This window comes from Pleurodeles waltl, chromosome 5 (genome assembly GCF_031143425.1).
Source record: "Pleurodeles waltl isolate 20211129_DDA chromosome 5, aPleWal1.hap1.20221129, whole genome shotgun sequence".
Classification (NCBI taxonomy): Eukaryota; Metazoa; Chordata; class Amphibia; order Caudata; family Salamandridae; genus Pleurodeles; species Pleurodeles waltl.
Genome location: NC_090444.1, coordinates 39,945,366 through 39,962,236, shown reverse-complemented (window position 1 = coordinate 39,962,236; position 16,871 = coordinate 39,945,366). Strand labels below are relative to the sequence as shown.

At 43.4% G+C, this 16,871-nt stretch overlaps 1 protein-coding gene across 1 annotated transcript; it reads left to right on the top strand.

Moving 5' to 3' along the window:
* Positions 1 to 14,722: 14,722 nt before the first annotated feature.
* Positions 14,723 to 15,661, top strand: LOC138296965 (olfactory receptor 2D3-like). The gene has a single exon (XM_069236481.1). It carries the CDS (start codon positions 14,723 to 14,725, stop codon positions 15,659 to 15,661), a length of 939 nt encoding a protein of 312 aa, XP_069092582.1.
* Positions 15,662 to 16,871: the final 1,210 nt, after the last annotated feature.

Here is a 16,871-nt window from a genome sequence, read left to right as displayed (position 1 = left end):
CATGGGTAACCTACACAAGTGGTGTACTATTCTTATCAGGAGATGTGTGAGAACTCAGGGTGGTAGGAAACGTGTGGTTCCCCATAGATTTAATGTCTTTTCATCAAAGAAATTGGATGAAAATGTGTGCTTCTTTCCAAAGTTTGACGTTTGCAGGAACGTCTGGGTTCAGTTACCTGGTGATAGCAATGCAAGTCATGTACCCATGGACTCTCTTGCTTGTCTAGTTTTAAAAAATGGGCATATTTGCCTAGGAGATGGCTGAGATAGGGCCCAATATTGACAGATACCCAAAATGGAAAAAACAAGGGCTTCTTAGTAAAGCCCATCTTTACATTTTGGTTAAACGACTCTGCCAGCTAAATTTAGAAATAAGCACCAAGCTGCCAAAACAGCAGTTCCTGTCAATGCCTTTTTACATTTGATGCACTACTCTATCAACATGATGGAGCCACCCATCATTTTTTAAAAAAATGTTTAAAAAGAAAATCTAGAAGTTGGATTTTATTTTTTTATTTTTTATTCCCCTCTCACCATGAGAGTTTCCTCCCGTGGGAAGGGGGGCATTAGACAGTTATCAATGCCCCTTTTCATCACGGTTTTCCAGGTGGCGACAGGCAGTGAAAACTGATGTGCATGTCTGCACATCTAAATTAGATGGCCCTTTCTCAGTTGGGACATAGGAGGAAAACAACCATGCCACAGATGGAGTAGTCTTTCCCACGGTTACACCACTACTCCATCCACATATACATCAGGCAGTCAGACCATTATCTTCAAAAAAAGGATACTTCCTCTCACAGATATGAATCTGGCACTAATTTTCTGAAGTTAATCCACCACTTACATTGGTTGATTTTAGCACCTCCAGAAATGCTAGCTTCAAAGAACAAATACCTACCAATGTATTTGAATATTGAAACTAAGACTTCTGAAGGTGAGCCATGAAGCCATGTCAAGGCACCAACTGTTTTATGGTACATTCACATGCCATTCACGCACCACACACAAGACTTTCATAATGTGGACCATGGGCCTAATCGAACAGATCAGCACACTCACATCAACATACCATCGCCATGCAAGGGCCCATCACATTCATGTGTCACAGGGCGGAGTTCCCATTTATGTCCAGACATGTGGGCAAAAACAGTTTGATTACATCTTTACAACCTGTCAAGTAATGCATTCATTCTGAACATGACCCATCTCATGCCTACTGAACCTTTAATAATGGCTCCCTGGACAGCCACATGAGGCTCAGGAAGACATGTCTTACGTGCGGTTTTAGTGCATTCACTTGGGTAAATCAAACCCTTTCCAGGTTGTGGATGCAAGTTGGGGGTGTCCGAGTATGCCTCTGAGGCATTGTTAGATAGTGGGTTTTTGGCCGGTAGATGTATGTACCATGTCCAAGCAGGAACCACAATCCTAGTCTGACACTACAGACCCTAAATTAACCTCTGCTCATCCCCTGGTAGCTTGGAGCAGAGAAGTCAGGCTCAAATTAAGAGGCAATATGTAAAGTATTTGTGCAATGCTTTAAACAGGAAAACAGTTAAAACACCACACAAAACGATACCACACCAGGTTAAAAAAGAGCTTAATTTAGTGAATAAAACAATACCAAAATGATAAAAATCAAATACTTAGAATTCGAGATATGAATTTATAAAAAATAAACTGAACAGTAGCATAAAGCAACTGTCGGAGTTATCTGGTCATCCTAGGACAGGTCAAATCTGAGATGGAGCAAAGATCAGATAAAGGGACTAGCCTTGGCCTGCTGCAAATGTACCTTGTCCTACGTTGATATTGAGGGAGATGTGAGGAGCAGGGGAGGCGATGCATCATCATCACTCCTTAAGATGTAGGCAGTGCAGTGGTTTCGAGCCCGTGTAAAGTCAGAAATAGAGGCCATGTTCCACAACATCAGCAATGCAGTGACCTCAATCCTTGATGGAGATGCACTGGTTCTGGGTGGCACAACTGTTTTGACGTATTGATTTTGTCTGGAGCAGATCGTTTACCCACTTCCCAGGCCCAGGACTGGATTGGTACCACATGGCAGGTAAAGACACACAGTTGGAGGAGTCTAGGTGCTGTAGCAGGTAAGTTGAAAGTTTTTGATGCCACCAAGACTTCAGAAAAAGGAGAAAAGCCAGTAAGACCTTGGAGTCACTTTGATTATAGGTTGGAGAGATGCAGGAGCAGTCCTTCTCAATCCTGGGCAAGGAGGGCAGCAGGCAGTAGGTCAGCAGAGCAGGAGTCTAGCAGAGTAGCAATCTGATAGAGTGGCAGTCCTTTCAGCAGCACAACAGTTCTTCTTCTTGGCAGAGTAGCAACAGGTCCAAGATGTGTACTGAAGTGGTGTTGTCAGCGGTCCATTACTTATACTCAGTTGTGGCTTTCAAGTGGGGGAAACTTCAAAGAAACATCTTTGATGTGCACAGAGGTCCTCCCTTCCTGCCCTGGCTCCAGACTCACATAGGGGGTGTGCAGCCCTTTTGTATGGGGACAGGACACAGCTTATTCAGATGTGAGACAGGGCTCAGCTCTGTCTTCCAATCAAGCCAGTTAATGCCCATTGAGGCCCAAGAAGTCACGCCTAAGCCCTCATTGTGCATGGCTGTCTAGAGGGAATGCACAAGGCTCAGCTGTCATCCACCCCAGGCAAGTTATCAAAGACAGGCAGCAGGCACCAAATGGCTAAAGTAAGTAAATGGCAACTTTTTAAAAGTATTATTTTCAGAAATGAAATTTAAAATCAGACTTCACCATACATTAGGAGTTTAAATTAGGATTCCAGAGACACCAACCTTGAAATGTCTATCTCTTCATAATTGGAAGTTACAGTAATACCATGTAATAATATAATTCCAAGGTTATCCTATGGCTCTGTGGTAGTGAAAAATGTATTTAGGAGTTTTTCGCTATCAGGTGATGTAAAGCTTAAAAGTACATGTCCTACTTTTTACATATATTCTATCCTGCCCTCTGGGCTGTCCAGGTCCTACCATTGGGGTGCCATACATGTATGAAAAGGAAAGGTGTGGGACTACCAAAAGGTTTATTTTGCCATGTCAACATGTGTAGGAAAGTACCATCTTGCCTGGCATGTTACCCCCATTTTTTACTTGTATGTATGTTTGATTTGCATGTGTCACTGGGATCCTGCTAGCCAGGACCCCAGTGCTCATAAGTTGTGCCCTGTATGTGTTCCCTGTGTGGTGCCTAACTGTATCACTGAGGCCCTGCTAGCCTCAGTGTTTATGCTCTCTCTGCTTTTAAAATTGTCACTGCAGGCTAGTGACTAATTTTACCAATTCTGATTGGCACACTGGAACACCCTTATAATTCCCTAGTATATGGTACTTAGGTACCCAGGGTATTGGGGTTCCAGGAGATCCCTATAGGCTGCAGAATTTATTTTGCCACCCGTAGGGAGCTCAGACAATTCTTTCACAGGGCTGCCACTGCAGCTTGAGTGAAAAACGTCCACGTTATTTCACAGCCATTTTACACTGTACTTAAGTAACTTATAAGTTACCTATATGTCTAACCCTCACTTAGTGAAGGTTAGGTGCAAAGTTACTTAGTGTGAGGGCACCCTGGAACTAGCCAAGGTTCCCCCACATTGTTCAGGGCAATTTCCCCAGCAGCATGCTGCGCCGCCTTGGAGGATTCTGACGGGCAGCGGAAAACCGGCGGGAGACCGCCGGTTTTCCTGTACTGACCGCGGCCAAAGCGCCGCGGTCAGAATGCCCTGCGGGGCACCGCCGGTCTGTCGGCGGTGCTCCCGCCGACCCTGGCCCCGGCGGTCTAAGACCGCCGGGGTCAGAATCACCCCCTAGGCCTACCCACACAGAGTGAGGTTTTAATTTTAACAGGAGGCTTGCTGGAATTCCAGGTGGATAGAAGTTTGTGACTCCCCACAGATTCCAGGACTTTCCATCACAGAAATGTGAGGGAAATTTGTTTTTAGTAGAAGTTTGAGGTTTGCAAGGAATTCTGGGTGAAAAAAATCTTGTGAGAGCCATCGAAGTCAGCACACCCTGGATAACCCTTGGTGTCTAGTTTTTGAAAATATACAGGTTGGCAAGGTTTCTCTAGGTGCAGATGAGCTAGAGTCCAAAATCTACAGCTACCCACATTGTAAAAAAAGGGTCAGTTTTCAGTGATGCTTCCATGTTGCATTTTCGGTTGTTTCCTGTTGAGGTACCACTTTTATTGTGAGACTTAGGGGAATTCTGTGTGGATGGAGTTTAAAGTTTGCAAGGGATTCTGGGTGAAAAAATCGGGTTATTCCCATGCAAGTCAGTACATCAAGGATACTCCTATGTGTATAGTTTTAAAAAATGTACAGGTTGGCTAGGGTTCCTTTAGTGCCAGCTGAGCTAAGATCCTAAATTAGCAGCTACCCACATTAGAAAAAAATGGCCTGTTTTCAGTTAAAAAATGTGATGCGCCCATGTTGGGTTTTGGGAGATTTTCTTTTGTGGGCACTATTCCTATCCACACAGACGAGGCACCATATTTATCAGGAGTCTTAAGGAAATGGCAGGTGGACAGAAGTGTGTGGCTCCCTACAGATTACAGAACGTTCTATCACAGAAATGTGCCGAAATGTGGTTTTATTCAAAGTTTGATTATTACAAGGGATTCTGGGTCAAAAACCTGGGAGAGCAATGAATAGTCAGCCAGCTCTGGATACCCAAGGTGTCAAGCTTTAAAAAATTTACAGGTTTGATAGATTTCCCTTGGTTTTGGCTGAGCCAGGGTCCATAATATACAGCTACCCACATTGCAAAAAAGTGTCAGTGTTCAGTGGAAAAACGTGATCTGTTCTTGTTGTGTTTTGGGGCCTTTCCCATCGTAGACACTATGCCTACCCACACAAGTGAGGTACCATTTTTATTGGGAAACCTAAGGGAATTGTAAGTGGTAGGAAATGAGTTGCTCCCTGCATATTCCAGGGCTTTCCATCACCGAAATTTGGGAAAATATTTTTTTTTATTCAAAGTTTGAGGTTTGCCAGGGATTCTGGATCCAAAAACCTGCTGAGAGCAATGCAAGGTTGCAAGCCCTAGATACCTCTACATGTATAGTTTTAAACAATTTACATTTGTGATAGGTTTCCCTTGGTGTTGCCTGAGCTAGGGTCCAAAATATACAGCTGCCCACATTGGTAAAAAGGGTCAGTTTGCAGTGGAAAAATGTGATCTGTCCATGTTGTGTTTTGGGGCCTTTCCCATTGTGTGCACTATGCCTACCCACACAAGTGAGGTTACGTTTTTATTTGGAGACTTAAGGGAATGGTAGGTGGTAGGAAAAGAGTAGCTCCATGCACGTTCTAGAACTTTCCATCACAGAGGTTTGGGGAAAATGTGTTTTTCAAAACAAAGTTTGAGTTTGCAAGGGTTTTTGGGCAGGAAAACCTGGTAGTAGCCACACAAGTCACCCCACCCTGGATTCTTATATGTGTCTAGTTTTAAGAACTGTACAGATTTGCTAGGTTTCCTTAGGTGCCGGCTGAGCTTTGGCCCACAGTCCACAACTAGGCACATCACACAAAAAAGGGCTAGTTTTGGGTGGAAAAAAGTGATGTGTTGTGTTTTGGGACCTTTCCTGCCACGGATACTAGCCTTACCCACAAAAGTGAAGTACCATTTTTATCAGGAGACTTGGGGGAATGGCAGGTAGTAGGAAGTTAGTTGCTCTCTGTAGATTCCAGAATTTCCCATCATATAAATATGAAGAAAATGTGTTTTTTTAGTAAACATTCAGATTTGCAAGGGCTTATGAGTAGGAAAACCTGGAGGGAGCCACACAAGTCATCCTGGATTTCCACTGGTGTCTAGTTTTTAAAAATATGTAGGTTTGCTAGGGCCCGCAATCCACAGCTAGGAACATTGCAAAATGAAGTTCAGTTTCAGTGGAAAATGTGATGAATACATGTTTTGTTTTGGGACCTTTCTTATCGCAGACACTAAGCCTACTCACACAGGTGTGGTACCAATTTTATCAGGAGACTTAGAGGAAAACAGAAGAGAAGAACAGGTGTTATAACAATTGTATTTCTTTGTATTTGTGCCTTCCAACTGTAAGCCAACGTGTAAGAAGACATTTTAAGAAATTCCCTCTAATTCACATGCTGGTATGGGCACTGCCAAATTCAAAGATGTGTAAATAACCTTTGCTTGTAAACTCCATATTTTGTGGCCATTTTGGAAATACATAGGTTTTCTTGTTACCTATTTTTCGCTCTTTATATTTTATCATGTGAATTGCTCTATACTCGGTACACAATGAAAAACCTTTGTAAGGTGTAGTTCAATTATTAGCTCTATATACCTCAAGTTCTTGGAAAACCTACAAATCCTGTATATCCCCACAATCAGGAGGGTCTAGAAGATGTAATGGTATATTGTTTTTGTAAATCAGCCATCATTATAAGATGTTACAAATGAAAACATTGTCACAAATGGCAATTTTTCCTACTAATTTTCAAGATTTTTTTAATTCAACACTTAGGGCCTCATTTACAAGAATCTGATGCATCGGCATTGATGGGTCAGATTTTTTGCGCTTCCCGCACATCCCCTGATGATGCCATGGATGCTCTGTATTTACAATACAGAGATCCATGGCATACTTTTTTCACAGATGCTACAGAAATTTTGATCTATCTGTTGACCTTAAATTCACACATTGCTTGAGTAGCGTCTTTAAACTGACGCTACTTCAGCAATGCGAGGAGTCTCCCATTGTAAAAAGCTCTGCGTCAATTTTATGCCTGCTGTGATGAGGCGGTAAATTTTGCCTACTCTGCATACATTATACCTGGCGCAAGTATATGTGTCAGTTTGTAAATATGAAGCAGTGCAGTTCACTTCTAACGCCACCGCTGCTTCAAAAAGAAATGACAGTGGTGGTGCAAAGGGTTTGTAAATGAGGCCCAAAGCCCCCGATGCATACTGTTTTTTAATTTTATTGTTATATTAGATTTTTCCAATATATCCTCCAACAAGGGATTACTTTTGAATCCCTACGCCCTTCCCGTTTTTCTACTTAAAAAATCTCTTATCTGTAAATATGTGAAAAAATCCCTTCGCTCGAGTCCAAACTGTTCTTGAAGACTCTCAAACATCTTAACCCCAAAATCTTCAAAAAAGTCTCCTAGCCTTCTTATGCCTAGAGAAACCCATTTAACGACATGATTATCTTTAAATATTTCAGGCAAAGACAGGTTATTATTTATTGTAGTATAATAATTAAATCTTCCCAGCCCATTCTTCTTCCGCCATGGTCGCCAACATCTATAGGCTGCCTCCAGTACCTTATATTGTACTTTCTTGTAATACCCGGGTTCATGAAAGGTTAACAAACATCCATTCCCTATTGAACCTACCAGCAGCTCATAGATGTTTGGACAATATTCTACCCCAATCTTATCCATCTCCCCCCCCCAATAGTGGGCGCACATACTGAAAAGCTGCTGCGAGTTGATATAATTTCATATTTGGGAGGGACCACCCCCCCCTTTTCCCGAGGTAAAGGCATAAACTTACCCGCCCTTCTACACTTACCATATGCCTATATAAATCTCATTACCAATCGATCTATCTCCTCAAACTGGGAATTTATGAAACTCAATGGAATAGCACGGTAAATATACAGCAATTTAGGAAGAAGAATCATTTTGACCATATTACACCTTCCCATTATGGTCATATGTAAGTTATTCCATCTATTCATATCATATTTAGCTTTTACCAATATCGGGTCCAGATTCAGATTGACAGTCTCTCCTACCCTTGGAGTGATGTCGATGCCTAGGTATACTGCGTAGTCGACCCTCCGATTATCCTGTGTGCTCACATGTCTATTGGTCAGCAACTGCATTTTTGCCCTATTTAGTAAATAGCCAGAGAACATTCCAAATTTGCTCGACACCACTTCGATTTCTTTCAGTGCTACATCTGGATTGGAAGTTATAATGGCTATATCATCTGCATATGCCAAGACTTTTGTATCCCAACCAAACCTACAAACTGGCGATATCATATTATTCCCTTCTAGCTGTCTGAGCAGGGGATCTATATAGATAGCAAACAACAATGGGGAACAAGGACACCCCTGTCTAGTACCCCGCCTCACTTGAATACACTCAGATTGCCCTCCCATTAACTGTATCCTCACCCCAGGGGACCTATATATAGCTTTTATTGCTAGGACAAATTTCTTCCCGAAGCCATAAGTTTCCAAAACCTGCCACAGATACTTCCAATTTACCCTATCAAACGCTTTCTCAGTATCTAGCAATGCGACTGCCATATGTTCTTCCGCCACCTCTGTAGCATCGAAAAGCATGATGACCCACCGAATGTGTTCGGTAGTGTCTCTCCCCGGGACAAACCCATGTTGCCTGGGTGTTACTGTGGGCGGCAAGAATTTTTTAATAAATTTTTACATCACTATTTATCAATGTGATTGGCCGATATGAGCCTGGATTTTGTGGAGTTTTCCCTTTCTTCAAAAAGACCACCATATTGGCCATATCCCAAGAAGCCGGGGTTTTACTACCATTTTGCACCTGAGTAAATAGTTCCATCATCAGAGGGAACAAAAGTGTTTTGAAGCTTTTATAAAATTCTAGGGGAATTGCATCAGGACCGGAGGCTTTCCCTGTGGAGAGATCGTTCATTGTCATTTCAATTCCGAGCCATCATTATGTCCCTCCAAATTCAAATAGTCTTCATCTGACAGCTTGCGAATCCATATAATACATCTGAAACACTTCCCTAATCCCATCCGCATCTACTACTATTCGTCCTTGTTGATCCCTGATTTCTCTAATGCCCCCAGCTGCTGCTCTATGGCGTGCTCTTACAGCCAATAAGTGCCCAGACCTCTCTCCGAATTCGTATCCTTCAGATCGTTTAGCCAAATATTGTTCTGCTATTGTCTTTGCCGTAGCCTCGTTTATTGCTGCTTTTACAATAGCGATCTGCTCCTGAATATTATTTAAATCTTCCCCCCTTTCTATAGCTATAATCAGCTGCCTTTCTACAGCTCTAAGCTTCATGTGTGTGTCCTTCATTGTAGCTTGGGTACTTTTTTGTTTCCCAAGGCTAAAACTTAAGGTTTCTCCCCGCACTCCTGCTTTTAAGGTGTCCCAGACCATTTCTAGCGGGGCGGTCCCCTGTTTGATCTCCAGAAATTGGGTTATCCAGCTTCTCATATGGACACAGTATTCCGGGTCCTTAAGAACCCCTCTTTCAAAGGTCCACCTCCTAACTTTATGTTTGAGACCATCTAGATCCAAGTCTAATACTAGTGGGTTATGATCTGACATAAACCGCAAATACAATTCCATACTAGCATGCACTAGCAACTCTAGAGAGGTCAGAAAAGAATCCAGCCGAGCCAACTTCCCATTAGGGGCTGAGAAATAAGTATACCCAGGATCTGGTTTGCATAGCTTTACCCAGGCATCCACCAACACTAACTCCTTCTGTAGCCCGACCATCGAGTTATGTACCCGAGGTTCACGCCCCTGATATCCCTTAGACGTAGTAGCTAGTAGATCCTGCAGACCGTCCCAGGAGCCGTTAAAATTGAAATCCCCGCAGAGGATATACGGGGGGGCATCCTGCTAATTCCACTACCATGAAATCCATTACGACAGGGTCATCTGTTACCACCCCATATATGGAACATAGAGTAAAACATCCTTTTCCATAGTGACATTCTACCAACGCCCGTCTTCCATTTCTATCTGCCCTCTGTCTTCCATATTTTAATCTATTGCTCCGATCCAATATTGTCACCCCTTTAGTCTTAACGTCTTGTTCTGAACAAACCACCATTTTCATGCCCAGTGAGCCAAGAATTCCACTATTATTATGTTCCACATGGGTCTCCTGTAAACAACAGATGTCGGCCCTAAGGACTTTTAGATCTTCTGCAATTTTACGCCTTTTTCGGGGATCATTTAATCCACAAATACTAATTGATGCTATTCGAAGCCTAGTCATTTTTATTTTTTTTATTTTTCTCCAAATACTTCTCTATCTGCTTATATCATACCTCGGGTATCCTTCTTCTCTCTTTCTACTCCATTAATCTTGCAAATCACGTTATCCCTTCCTTTCCCGCTTTTTTCTTTCAAACCACCCTTCTGTGCCCCTCTTCCACCCCCCTCCCTGAACCACTCCCACCCACCCAACTCCCTCCCCACATGGTCTGGTCGGAACCTCCCTCTCCTAACCAGCCACCCCCCACCCTGTTGAGCAATCAGACCACCATTGGCCTGAATGTTGGTGTCGTGTAGATGTGAACCGCCCACCCGCCCCCGAACTGCCGTATTAATTTCACATATCTGCCCCTAGGATTATGTTACCCAAAGATCCCCCCCTCACTTTTTAACATCCTTAAGCCCCATTAAATACTCTTTTGCTTGAACCTCTGATGTGAACACTCTTCCTTTCCCATTCACCACTGTTTTTAAGCGAGCGGGGGCCAACAGATAGGCCTCGCCTCCCTTGTCCTGAAATGGTTTAATCAACTGTCAAAGCTGCCATCTTCGCTCCACAGTTGCATGGCAAAAATCTGGCAGAGTATAAGAAGTAATCCCTTCCACATTGTGTGGGGCATTTGGACGAGCTTTGTCGAATATGGCCTGCCGTAGCAAGTAGTTTCCAAAAAAGACTAAGATGGCTCTAGGATATTTGGGTTCTGCTAAGTGTCCTCCCTCACGTCGGGCTACCGGAAACCTATGAACACGCTGAACCTCAGTTTCCCAGTCCCAATTGACCAGCTCCGGGAAAGGCCCCCTGTAAGAGCTTAATCATGTAAGCCCGAATATCACTCCCTTCCACCCCTTCGTTAATACCCAAGAAGCGCAAGTTATGTCTTCTCTGCCGATTCTCGTGATATTCTAACATCCACATTATATCAGTCAGTTGTCCATCTTGTGTTACACACTGTTCTCTTAGGGCCTCGACATCCGCTTCAACCGCCGGTGTCCTTTTCTCTATTGTATTTAATTTGGCTTCAATTTCAGTACATGACTTTGCAACTTTCCGAACTGTTCCTTGCAGACGCTTTGTATCAACCCTTGCGCGGCGATTTTCTATCCTAGTCTCTGTTTGGAGTTCCTTGATTGAGTTATATATCGACTGCAGCATCCCTGACTCAACACTAGCAATACATGTGCTGCTTGCTGAGCCACCTATATTCCCTTCCATATTGTTGTTAGCCACCTGTTGACCATTTGCAGTAGGTATATCTGTTAGTCTGATACCAGAATAATCCCATTTAAGTGCCTTGCTGCCACTAAATGTAGAGAGTTCAGTGCCCTCGCTAGGGCCAGACCGCACTTTTGTGCATTTACGATGTAGCCGCTACTGCCATACTATGGGCTCATTGCTTGATGATATGTTTCCCGTCTCGGAGGATATACTGCTGCCAGATTCATTTAGATTATTCTCACTGCTAGTGAGATCAGATTCCTCTGTTAAAGAATACAATTTATCACCGCCATCTTTAGTCCAGTCCGGGGGTTTTAGGCTTCTTTCAGTTTCCTTATCTCCTACCGTCAATTTTGCCGACATATATTGCAAAACTTCAGTACTCAGTGTAGCGGTTGTATCATCCAAGTCGCCAACTGCCTCTCCCCCAGCTAGGATTTTTACTAATAGGGAATCTGCTCCTCTTCTTTTTGTCACCACACTGCTGTCCAGGACACCTGGTAGGCCATCATCACCTTGTGAAGCCTTTATGAGAGGTTCATTAATTTCGATGAGAACCCTCTCCCTGCTGGTTCCTGGAGGTGCAGCTTCTATTACAGATTGACTGTTTGCTGGGGGGGCACTGTATGTCCAATGTAACTTTCTTGTACTCCTACAGCGAGAAAGGATGTGATTGTAGGCCTCAATTTTGTCTTTCCCCCTAGCATCCAAAGGGGGAGATGTACCGTCATCATTCTACCGAGACCAGTTGTATTTTTCCCAATTGATTTTGCCATTATCGTGGTAGGGTGTTTGACTACTCCAGCTGGGTCCCCTTTATCCTTCCCTGCACATGTTGTTTTGGTTCCCTCAGTTTTATCGCCCGAGCTCTGGGCAGTTTTTGGTGCCATGTTTATTTTCAAGGTACAAGGAAGTGTTTTCACCAACCCGGCTAATCCTATTGCTACCGTTATCACGTTCTGTATCACCCTCTTTAAAACACACCTCACAGTCTGACAAGGGGTGCGAGGATGACCAGCTATACCCAGCTGAGTGACAAGTAGCATTAGAGCTCCCCCACCACCATTACCAGAGTGCTTGTTTTAATACAAACATTAGTCTTGAAAAGAGCATGTTCCAACTTGAAACCTTGCCTGTGATTGCTTAAAATAACAAACCGATGAACTTGTAGCAGGAGAAGAATGCAATGTCCGGCTGTACCCAGTTATAGTCCACTTGATAAGCGCTTTAGCGTTTTTAGTATATTCTTAAATAATATTAATTCAGGTGCTTAACGTCTCAGAATGTCCTTAAATAATGTAAATTAAAGTGCCTTGTTACTTTTATTGAGCCCAGCGAGTCCAGCCTGCCCCACCTTCCTCCCCTCCTCTTACTTGCTTTTCATTTGTGAAGACCAGGGAGGCCGTTGTTAATTATAGCGCTCCCCCGCTGACCGCTCCAGTTGCCGGGGGAGAGGACGCGCTCAATAGATCCCACGATCTAGCGGCTGCCGAGACACACCGCTTCCTACATCCGCCCCGGAACCTGTCCGGTCCTCGGGTCCCTGTGCCGTTAGAGTCGGCGGCTCCGCCAATTACTCCGGTCGGAGTAAGACCACCTCAGGTGGAGAAAAGCCGGGGGCTTGATGCAAGGGGAGCGGCTTATCCTCAGCCACTCCGCGCACCACACTCTGCACTCTGACGGCGTCCGGGGTGGGCGGGGCAAGGCAGCCTTCAGCTACGCGGCATCTATCTTGCTTGATGGACCCCTTTCTGAATTCAGAATTTTACATAATTTTCAGAAATGCATAGGTTTTTGTGGGATCTGCCATGGGTTTCTCACCCGTTTCTAGCCCAAACTGGAAGGGTGTTGAAAGCACAAAAAATAGGAAAAATTGGCTATTTTTTTTAGAAATGCCAACACTGTGGTAAAAAAGGTGTTTTTCTGAATCAATTCTGCCTGTTCCTGAAAGCTGTAGAGATGATGATTTTAGCATCACAAACCTTTTGTGTATACCCCGTACAGGAAAAAACAATTTCTTTTGCAGCACTTTGTTGCATTTTCCCCCCAAAAACCCAAAAATGTAGCTATATTTTGGCTAATTTCTCAGTCCCCTACAGGGTAATCCACAAACCCTGGTTACCTTTAAAATTCCCAGGAGGTTGGAAAAAAGGATGCAAATTTGGTGTGGATAGACTAAGTGGGAAAAAGTTATGGAGGACTAAGTGCAAACTAACCCAAATATAGGCTTAGCACTGGGGGGGGGATAGCAGCTAAAGGGTTAGATAAATGGTTGGGCAGGCAAACTAACCCTAAAAACCAATGGCCTAATGAATATTAGAATCATTTCAACAGTGTTCTTAAAGTAGGTAACTTTCCTATCTTCATCACTTGCAAACCCTTAGTCCATAAAATGTGTTGTATTGTTTTCTGTGAGTTCACACTATCTTCTAACTAAATTCACTTAAGCAGAATATAGTTGTAAAGACACAAATAAAAGATGATTTTGAACAAATTGAAGGATGTCTCATTTTGTAGATGCAGTCTTCAAATGAAGGATGTTAAATTGTTACCATTCAATAATTATGGTTTTGATGGAAAAGATATGTGAGTTTGCTGAATATGACAAACTTAAGAAAACAAGCAGACTATTCAGACACACTGTACTGAGAAGTTCAAATCAGTACTGGCAAGTTCGGAGCCATAAAACTTAACCTCTTTTTAGCATTTTACAGGTACAACTTTTGCGGTTCTAAAATACGGGTTTGTAACATAGGCAACACACTCCTTTGTTTGCTGAAACAGACTGAAGGAATATGGTAGCCCCTGCTGCACACTCTTTATGGGGATGATTGACAGCACCCAGGGATTTCCTTGCAGGGCTGCAGCTCTCTCTCACTGCTCAGGTTAGTACTATCAAGCTGCCCTTGTCACAGCTTTTTGGGAGTCCTCCTGCTGCTCCTCCGTCTCTGAGGTAAGCTCAGATACCCCCCACCACCTGTGCACAGCTGACCCATTTTTAGACATGGATGAGTCTTCAGAGATCTTGCATGTTACAGCAGTGCTAGGGTGTTGTCCTTGCATTACGCTTAGTGCTCCTGGGCCTTCTTTAACAGTGCAGTCCATTTGTCAGATGCTATTTCACATGAAACTCATTGTTGATTAGATCTACATAGTGTAACTAAAAATCTTTAGGATAGATTGTGACACAAACTAGGTTGAGATTATCAGCACAAATTAAAAATGTAAATTCATAAAATCTGGCTTCCTCTCTTGTACTATTGACTACAAACATTTCTGCTGCAATACTAAAGTACTCCATGTTTGTAAATAATTGATTTTCAAAACAAAATAGAGATAAAGAATATTATGTTATACCAAATTATTGTAAAACCATTGTGTAGCTCTTTAATCCCTATATCTATTAATAATCTGTTGATTCTGGGTCTGCCCATGGTTTTCTTCAACAGGAAGAGAAAGCAGTCTGAATGGAGACAAATAATGGAAGTGTTGGCACTGGATTACAGCTGGTGGGATTATCTGAAGATCGCAATACGCAGATCAGCCTATTTGTGTTGTTCACAGCGATCTACTTGATCACTCTCATTGGAAACATGACCCTAGTTACAGTTTGCATCTGTGATCCTCACCTTCATACACCTATGTACTTCTTCCTAGCTAATCTCTCCTTAATAGATGTCTGCTACTCATCGGCCTTTGTCCCCAACATGCTGGCGAATCTTGCAGTCAGGAGAAGGGTCAGCTTTGCTGCATGTGGAACCCAGTTGTTCACCTTTCTGTTCTTGGGGTGCACTGAGTCTGCGGTCCTCCTGGCCATGGCCTACGATCGCTATGTAGCAATCTCACTTCCCTTGCGTTACACACTAATCATGAGAAAATCAATTTGCATCACAATGGCCGCCTGCTGCTGGATATTTGGCAGTTTCATGGCTATTGTGGATACAGTAACTACACTACAGCTGCCTTTGTGTGGCCATAATGTTATAGACCATTTCTTTTGTGAACCCAATGGTCTGATAAAGATTGCATGCACTGATACCTTCTACACACAGATAGTGATTTATGTTGTTGCAATCCTTGTGCTAGTGATCCCCAGCGTCTTAATTCTCTTGACCTATATCTGCATTTTAATAACTGTTGTGGGAATGAGCTCTTCAATGCATCAGTACAAGGTTTTCTCAACATGTGCCTCACACCTGGTTGTCGTCACTATATTTTACAGCTCTGCCATATTTATGTATATGAAACCTGTTTCTAAAAACTCTGGAAATAGAGAGAAAATTGGCTCCTTGTTTTACACTGTGACACCCCCAATGTTCAACCCTATGATCTACAGTTTGAGGAACAAGGATGTGAAGGTTGCTCTCCATAAAGTTATATGGAGTAAAATTTCTCCAATTAATTAAAAAATGTTTCACATAATGTCCTGTATTTATTTTAAATATTTGCATTGTCATTTCCAAACTAACCGTTTTACACATACAAAAAATGAAAAGAAAAGAAGGGCAGGTGTCTGAAGGCAGGAAAAGTTATCCAACTTATGTGCCAAACATGGTCATAACAAGATGAACAATGAGGCAATCGATACAAGAACCACACTATCAGGGCATCCAGTTGATCACTGGTGCAACAGCTCTCGGGCCACCCCAGCCTGCAGGTTCCATCATGCTTAACCCTCAACCATTGGACAGACAGACCACTACCACTCACTCATCGGGGACTTCCTCGCCTAAAGCTCAGCAGCAGCAGCAGGGGACAGCAGCTTCACCTCAGCATTCAATGAGGGCATCGAGGAGCAGGCCGCCTCAAGTAAAAAACCTCCCCTGGGCATCCAGTTTCAGACAATCTACCAATATTGCATCCCAGGAAGGTAAAATCAGGACCCTAAACAATCCCCTGGCCTACTCCTACCGAATTGCCTCTCGTTAACAATCTGCCATCTAGTCAATGCCTTCCACATTTACCCAGATCCGGTCCAGTGGTGGAACTCCAGCTCATTGTCATTTGCTGTCAGGCACATATTAGTGCTAAATTCATAAACCCCTCTGTCACCTTCTGAGGCACACTTCGACCATGCAAACCAAGTAAACACAGCTGCAGGGAGCAGTTTACACACAACTTGCAGCACGGTGGCCAGGTACAGAGCCAGAACCGGGGGAATCTATACCATATGGAAAACCTCTGCGTTAGTCACTTGAAGACACCCAAGTGTGAGATAAGCCTAGTGCAAGAACCAAAACTCAATAAGTTAAATCTAATATTTCAGGACAACTTGGGGGTAAACACCAGTATTTTCATGCAGGCAGAGTCACTGAGGACAGGGCCAGTTCTGTGGTCTAGCTTTGGCGCAGTTGTGCTAGGATCATCTGGACCCCCTTCAAAAGGGCATTATAAAGCAGGGTGACAACCCTCGTCGTCCCCATGATAAGGAACAGATAACAGAGTCATTCATGCTCCAGGGGCTCAGCAGAACCCCACACATGGCCAGATCTTGTCCACCAGTGCCCCATGCAGCAGGAAATGTCCCACCGGGATGTCATCTGTCTCATTCAGGAAGGAGCTAGTTTTGCTCCTCACAAATAGGTTACCTAGTATGGTGAGTCCCAGTGCAGGCCA